General features: G+C 38.4%; 1 protein-coding gene across 1 annotated transcript; it reads right to left on the reverse strand.

Annotated features, from left to right (window-relative positions):
* Positions 1-2218: 2218 nt before the first annotated feature.
* Positions 2219-7376, reverse strand: LOC115805039 (solute carrier family 22 member 5-like). The gene is made up of 9 exons (XM_030765524.1): positions 7017-7376; positions 6117-6220; positions 5866-6020; positions 5421-5592; positions 5027-5168; positions 4147-4244; positions 3700-3914; positions 2821-3003; positions 2219-2358 (listed from the first exon to the last, which is right to left on the reverse strand). The coding sequence occupies exons 1-9, from the start codon at positions 7374-7376 to the stop codon at positions 2219-2221; spliced, it is 1569 nt and encodes a 522-aa protein (XP_030621384.1).
* Between the last annotated feature and the right edge of the window lie 940 nt (positions 7377-8316).

Consider the following 8316-nt stretch of genomic DNA (forward strand, 5'->3'; position numbering starts at 1 on the left):
AACATTACCTCATTTTCCTCATTTATTTGTAGTTCAGAATTCCTACAACATTTCCATGAATCTCGATACAGGAATTCAACCATGTGTGACCGGGTGAGGAGGAGGCATGGGTAGGTAGGTAAAAGGGCACCCCCTAGGACGATGTATATACAGACAACTCCACTTTGGGAATTTCGCCCAAAGAAATAGTTTTATACCTAATCCCGCAGTAAACAGCAAGTACTGCACAGGTCCTTTATCGTAAAACAAGAGCAGAGATGTGGTTTTCAAGTATCATAAGAGTAAAGTTTATTTCAAATTGCTGTAATGGGAAAAAAAGAGCTGCAAGAGAGTGTTCATGCAAGAGAAACACCACTTCATTTAAATCCTAAAGACCTTAATTGTTTAATAAAGCAACAAAAGAGATTTAAACAAGGTGTTTCTGTACCTACAGCTGCCACTAGGGTTACTAGAATGCCACAAGAGGGGCTCCAAGAAAGGCAGGCCGACCACTGAGGGGACTAATGGTGGAGTTACCTAGTTTGAGAGGGATATACTTACCACCGCCACACGTGATCGTGAACATGCACGCACTCACACATATACAGCACACAGCACACACAGCACACACTGCAGAAGAGGTGCAAGAACGGGTTAATCACACTAATCACGTGTGTTCTGAGCAAGGACAGATAGAAGATATGCAGAGCAGAGGTTCCCTAGGAGCCCGACTGAGAACCATTGTACTAAATGATGACTACTCTCCTCATCTTACCTTGAATCCAAGACAGATGTAATGTACTCCTCCACGGCCGCTTAAAAGAAAAAAAAATTGTTTTGAGCCACCTCATTCTATGAAATCCAGCTGACCTTCTGATGTCTGAAATATGATATTGTTGGTACAGTCCATGGCAAGAACTGACAAATCAAAACACAATACCATAAATACCTGGTAAAGAAGAAAATTAAAAAAAAATAATGATATTGAATGAGCTTGACCAGAAATAAAAGCTCATTCAATTAAAAAAAAAAATCCACAAACAGAAATAATGATATTGAATGAGCTTGACTGATTGTAACTATATAATATAATGAATGAGCTTGCTTTCCCTGACTGTTGTACATAGTTCTTATGTAAAATTGCAATATTTTGAAATATACTGAACAATAAATACTGTTAAATATATATAAAAAAAGAAATTCTCAAATCAAAACCAACAAATTCTCATCTTTGCAACTGTCTGAAATGATTGATTTGAAATTGTAGGTACAGTAAGTTCTGCTAGAGCAACATCAGTTGTCTCAAATAAGGTGCCATTTTACCTGGTGTGCAATTTAACCAGAATTGTCCTTAAACTTTAATACCAACAAAATTAGTATTTTCTATTCAAGTTCATTGTGAAAGGAAGCAAATGAATGAATGAAATATCACAAGATTTGTTTTTGTAGCTTAGGTCATGTTGATGTTAAATTATATACATGTGTTAAGGAGGTAGCCAAAAAAAACTCCTTATTTCAGTTGGCAGCTTTCCATTGGAAAATTTCTAAAGGTATGGTAGATGTTCTCTTTTGAAACTATTTTTTCTTTTTTGGCAGCATACATATTTATTATTCTAATTCACTGCCTCCTGCTAATGTCACATAAAACAAACAACAAAGAGCATATAAATATATTCACTTTGAGAAATTTTGCTATGCATAAAACATTCAATGAATGACTATAATTGACTATACTAATAATACTATAAAACTTAACTTAACTTATTGCTAACTTTTTAAACTGGAAAAGCAAAATAAAACAAAATAAACCCAATCACATTCTTAGTTTATTTGGCCAAATAAGTAATTTCAGTCCCCTAGGACATTAAAAAGCAGCAGATGGTTTGATGGGTTACATTTAGTGACTCAATCCCTGCGAATCCCTTAGAGCCACAGCACTAAGTCTCAGTATGAAGTGGAAAGCTACAGGCATTTGGTAAAACTGATCTGGGAAAAGCAAACTGGTCAGCAAATCGGATCATGCTGGCCTCAGTGTTGCTTTGAACAACAAATGAACAAGTTAATTTTGTGTCTCAACGTCTTCACTCTCAACTGGTGAGCATCCAGTCGGACTACAATCAACGGCATGTTGCCTTTGGTTCCTGCAAATCCTATGAGGAAAAAATGAAATGCATGTACGTGAGAGCATATCTGTGACTCTGAGATAAAATATTAGAAATATACCATTGGATTTACTGCCTTACAATTTCAGTGGTTTGACTTGGCTGATCAATTCAGGCAGCTCTTCGTCTTTTGTTTCTGGCAGCAACAAGCTCAGAATTCCAGTAATAATAGTGATACCACCCATAAGGATATAGGGCAGTATCTTATTGTATGTTCCTTCAAATCGTTAAAAAAAAAAAGAAAGAAAATCACGTTAAATTTACAAATTTGTTCACAAAAGGAGAAAAAGAGGTAAGTTGCATTAGTGCTTCAGATCAATGCAAGCAACTAAAGAAATGTCAATGACACCATGAAAAAACACAAATATAATAATAATAATAATAATAATAATAATAATAATAATAATAATATCGTATTTATATACCAACAACAGCTGCCCTGGAGGGCTCAGTTTAACACTCAGCAGTTTAAATGACAGGCCAAACATTCCACAAAATGGAATACTGAGAGTAAACCATGAGCTAGCTGTTACGCATGATGGGTTTGTCTTGTGTTGTGTGTCTGCACTGCTTTTTATACCCCAATAGTTTCCCTTGATTTGTTTGCTGCTTAGTGAAAATAGTGCCCATGGTCAAATAACTGATCCAGTGGATGTTCACGTGTTCAGCGGGTGCTTACCAATGTAGGCTATGTATGGAGAACAAAGGCTGCCAATGCGTGAAGCCATGGAGGTGGCTCCCAGGCCCATGTTCCTGACCACAGTGGGAAAAAGCTCAGTGGCATAAAGATACACAAATGCAAAGGCCCCTGACACCCCTGATTTTCCTGTCATTATCAGAGTGAGAATCAGCACATTGAGCTCTGTGGGAAAGAAAATAAGAGGGCTGTTAAAGACATAGACACGTGTAGAACATTAATCAACAGCAGCCAGAACAAGTCCAACCTCAAGTAGACTTCATTGTCTTGTGAGGGAAGATTTTTTTTTGTGGTTGTTGGTATTGTTTCTATGTCCACCTGTGCCATTTGTCCCCCCTGGCCCTGGCTTTGTTCTCTCATGCACTTTACTATGGGCCTGCCATACCAGTTTCACCTGTATCTCCCCAAAGTCTACAGAGTCATCTCGTCTGACTGTGAGCCTACTAAACTCCTTTAGACATCCCAAGTCAGAGTGAGAATTCATTTCTTTCCCCTGCTATTTATGTTGTTATTGCTATATATATTGTATGCATTTGTGTGACATGAAGTAAAATGGAGTCAATTTTAGCTGTAGTGTGAATGTAGCCTATTCCATCCATAGCACCTGTGTGTCAGATGGTCACTTTTGCAAGTGATATAGAGTCCTGTTTTTTTAATACCACATTTAGCATTATTTCAACTAAGGTACAACCGAAGTCACATTATCCTATGAGAATTCAGCATAACTTATCAAATATTATTTGTATTTTTCTTTGGACTGTGCGGTTGTTCTACTAGAGACAAACAACACACAGTGTCTGTAGGGGAGGATATGTATAACTAATAAAAAGAGCATATAAATACATTCAGTTTGAGAAATACCTTCAGGAATAAATCTGATGAGGAGCAGCAGTGCCCCGCTCAACAGAAGACTAAAGGACAATGTGAATCGGCGAGGTGTGTAGCGAACAAAGAACCACGTCAAGCTGTAGCCCACAACCTCTGACGCTGCAGCTATGAGACAGTTAAGGTAGGGATCACCATCCATGTTTGGAGTGTTGAGAGAGAGTCCGTAATAAGTCATGGAGATGACTATCCTGTTCAAGATAAAAGGGGGAGTGATCATGAGGTCTGTGCAAGGCAGTGAAGTCTAAATTTCACATTGTGGAGTTGTGTATTTCCTGAAGAACATCAGTGATAAGTGTAGGCTTCATGCCACAAAGCATATAATCCAGATATAAAACAAAACCGTGGATCCTGTGTAATTAAAATCAGGATAATAATAAAGGTTGCACCAAAACAAAATGACAATTCACTGTGACAATTTACCAGATGATCATGTTGAGGATGGTAATGTATCTTATATTGGTTGTTTTGAGAAGATCGGTCCAAGAGTAGTGTACTTTCCTTGCCTGATCATTTTTTTCCTAGGAAAAAAAGTTTTGTAAAATATAATTTACAGTAAAACTAGGTACATAACTACCCAATTCCCAATTCTCGGAGACCTGTGGTGTGGCAACTGGAGGAGAGACTTTTTACTTTGTGATACATGCGCTAATCAATGTTTCTCTAGTAAGAGACATAAATTGCAAAGATTCTCCTCTCCTAATATCCACCTTTTTCTGTCATGCTACAGACCCAGTCAAATTACGCTAGGGAGTAATTTACATCTGCCAAAAATCCCCCATCCTCATGCATAACAAAGATCATGCAAGACGGGTGATCACAGAAATTAAACCATGTATCATTACAAAAGAATTTCATGTATTCACTTACAACAAGGCCCGTATCCATTAATGAGTTACATGGCTTTGTAACGTGGGGACGAGCAGTTACGTAACATTTTTTGAAGTTGTAAATTAATTCATAGCGTGGCAGTGACAGTATCTGGCATCTCCAAAAAGCATAGTGACTTCACAGCTAGAAAAGGCTACTTTGAACATCACTTAGATAGCTTCTCTTAGTTGCGTGTGCCTAAGTGTAAGTATTTATACATATACGTAGTTGTTTCAGTCAGGTACAATGAAGAAAGCAAGGATATTGTCACTAGGTTCAGATTTTCAAATAAGGTTATGGTTAGAATGATATGATATAAGCATTCAGCCTAATCTATACTATTGGCATAACAGACCTTACCAAAAGCCTGAACCTACTGCCAGATTTATTGATTAAACCTGAGGCAAATTGTCAACATTTGAAATATAATCACCAGTAACTGGTCACAGTCACTTTGTTTGAATATGACTTCTGGAGGAATGACCCCATTCATCTTAGCTGCAGCTCGAATGATGGCTTCCGCCTCCTCCACCCTCCCCTGGGACAGGAGCCAGCGGGGTGATTCTGGGATGTACCTGACATATTCATACAACAGCACTTACAGGTCATCAGTGAGGCTTTCATTCTCATTCTCAATCATTCAATTCATGTCTTACAGTTCACAGATCACTAAGCCTCTGTAATCACCATGCCAGATTTGGTTTTTTTCTTGGTTAAGTAAGTTCAATTTCTGTTGAACAAAAATTAATTTGACAGGATCATGACAGTACTGACAGTATGATGTGAAAATTAGTTACAAGTTGTCCGATCCTGTCAAATCCACTCACCACCACATGGGAATATAAAGGAATCCTTGGATGGCTAGGGCTGTCAGAAGAATCCTCCAGTTCCGAATATAGTAGGCAAAAAGTGGGAGAAACATATAACCAGTAGCATAGGACATGCACACACCAATAATGGCAAAGGTGATTCGCGATGACTTGCTGAGAATTTCACAGCCTGAAAACGACAACAACAACATTCATGATTAATTTTCAGTTTTGGCAAAAAAGTTATAGAAAAGAAACATAGCTGTGTTTCTTCAAGGGAATCTTGAGCGTCCCAAATGAGTCATATTTTAAAGAGCATGAAAATATCATTGAGTGACTTTCAAATCAGTTCCATACCAACCAATAAAAAAGCTTCAATTATAATTGTAACTTCATGGTTGCTGATTAGACCCCTTCACTGGGAGCACCAATAAAAACTTATGAACCTAGATAGTTGACTCACCCAGGATGAAAGCACAACAATAGTTAGAAATATCTGCCATTCCAACAATAAAATACAGCACACAGAACATTTCCCAGCTGTTGGAAGCAGCCTGAACCAGACTAAAAATTGTCCGAACTGCCATTGTGGTAAAGAAAGTGACCTTTCTCCCATATCTGTGTGAGAGAAACATGTGATGAATTCTCTGGCCGATAAGAGTTTTAGGTAGATACACCAAAAGGAGAGGAGTAGAGGAAACACACAGTACTTGCCTGTCAGAAATGACTCCAGATATGAAAGATCCAATCAGTACTCCAAAAAAGAACACTGTTACAGTAAAAGGTGCTTTCCAAGCATCATCACACACCAGATTCCACTGAAGGTACATGAGGACAGAAAAATAGGTAACTGGTTACCTGCAGTGGTAAATCAACATTTCTAAGAGGTATTGGAGGGAAAGTGCATACTTGACGTTGATACAAGAGAGCTGTCGCTAAGCTATTGAAACAAATTTGTACAATCTCTGTGTATTTCTCACAGAACTGGAGAAACATCATTTAGATTTTGTGAACACACCTCTGAATGGTTGAGACAGAGTATTGCTGAGAACCTGCCCTGAATTTGAAGAACTGGTCAAAAACTCAAACACTAATCATGACAGATGGCATATTCCTTTACTTTAGATGCATATGGGGCACAAGGGTGAGGTATCTACTATCCGTATATGTACATATACAGCATGATTTGTGACACTGTGCTATCATCTGGATGTTTCTTGGAATCTGCAAGTGTTACTCTTTAGTCAGCCTCTGGTAAAGCTGTATATTTTTGGGGAAAACTCCAGGTGTGGTTATTCTGTACAAAGTTAGATAGGAATGTGCCATACTTGGCATCTCATACTATTTACTGATCTTCAAAAGTGAAACGACAATATCCATAAAACTGGAACAAGTGAAGAAACTTATGGAGCTATTGTAACCATTGTGCATAACTCAAAAAGCAACACAAAGTAAAATAACAAAATAATCTACTGAGAATGTCTTAAAAAGAGGATCCTCCAGTAACCATAAAGGTTCACTTTAGTTCTACCTTATCTGGGGGCACATCAAAAGAGAAAGTGCCAAAAGTAAGCTTCAGAAGAAAAGAAGCACACAACTTGATGTGGCCATCACCTCTGTAACAATTGTAGATATATATCTCTCCTTGCTGAAGTCCCATCCATCCAGGCAGCTCTCCGTCTCATTCCCAAATCCTCCATTAGAGACATTTAATTCCTTGTACCGATGACACTTACTCAAGATGATTTTTCCTTTCACCTCCTCAAGAGGAATAGACAGATTGAGGTTCAGACTACCATAGCTGGAATTCAGATGAGGTATCTTACAGTGGTGAGGTGGGATATCAGCAACAAAGACCGTAGCCATGCCCACATAACCATTGGGCACACTGCTGAGGCTCAGTAGGATGAAAATTAGTAGTTGAAATGGTCCCCATTCACCTAGGAACGCTGTCAAGTCCTCGTAGTCCCTCATACTACGATTTAAATAAACTGAAATTAGATAAAATGTCACAATTTAAAAAGAAAAGAAAGGAAAACTCCTTGGAAGTGACCAAAAACATCTGTTATGCCCCAGTCTAGGGTTAGGGCATAACGATTAACTAAGACCCCACCAAAATACATTACCTGGTCATAAAATAAATTTAAAGTAAAGCCACAGAACTACCCTAACTTCCTCTCTAACAAACAAACAAACAAACAAACAAAAAAACAGAGTCAAACAAGGAGAAGAAAACAACTGGCACCAACCTCCTGACATCCTTCAAAAACTAAGGCAACAACAAAAAAAATAAAGCCTAGATCTTCCAGCACTAGAGGCTACTCTATTTACAGGTTTACAGCCTACAAGAAGAACAACAACAAAGCAAAGATAGCGACAACAAAAATAACCCACTATGTTTATTACAACAAAGAATTCAACGGTTTGGCGTGCACCTGTAGTTGGGAGAAGGAGTCCTCTTCCAGGACCGTTGCCCGTGTTTAAATAACCCCGATGTCCGATCCTCTATCCAGGTAAATTTGATTGTGTTCACAGGACAAATGTCATCTGAGTGAGGTTGGTGGACTGTTGCAGTCTGAGGAATGTATGCTGTTCCACTCTTACCCTAATGATCGTATAAGCGCCCAAAACTGTGAGTGTGTCAATAGCAGCGAGAGTGTCACTAGAAGGATCCACAAGTTTGCAAACCTGTTTTTTTTTTTTATTCATGCTAAGAAGGTGGGGTTTTTTTACTGGGTGTATTGCTTTGGTAATTTGAGCTCGATGCTCCAGGTAAAACACAAAACCAAATTAGTCCAGTATCATTTTAATCAGTCAGAACTCTGGGGACACTTGACAACCATGTAGAACCACATTACAAAGTAAGTACCTGTGATTAATTATTCACTGGCGGTTGGGGGGGGGGGGTAAAGAC

This window comes from Chanos chanos, chromosome 2 (genome assembly GCF_902362185.1).
Source record: "Chanos chanos chromosome 2, fChaCha1.1, whole genome shotgun sequence".
Lineage (NCBI taxonomy): Eukaryota > Metazoa > Chordata > Actinopteri > Gonorynchiformes > Chanidae > Chanos > Chanos chanos.

Coding starts and splice junctions, on each gene's coding strand:
- LOC115805039 (XM_030765524.1), bottom strand. CDS start 7,376: ATGAGGGACTACGAGGACTTGACAGCGTTCCTAGGTGAATGGGGACCA. Junction 6,021..6,116: donor TCTGGAGTCATTTCTGACAG/GCAAGTACTGTG, acceptor TCTCTCACACAG/ATATGGGAGAAAGGTCACTT. Junction 5,593..5,865: donor TTGTTGTGCTTTCATCCTGG/GTGAGTCAACTA, acceptor TGTCGTTTTCAG/GCTGTGAAATTCTCAGCAAG.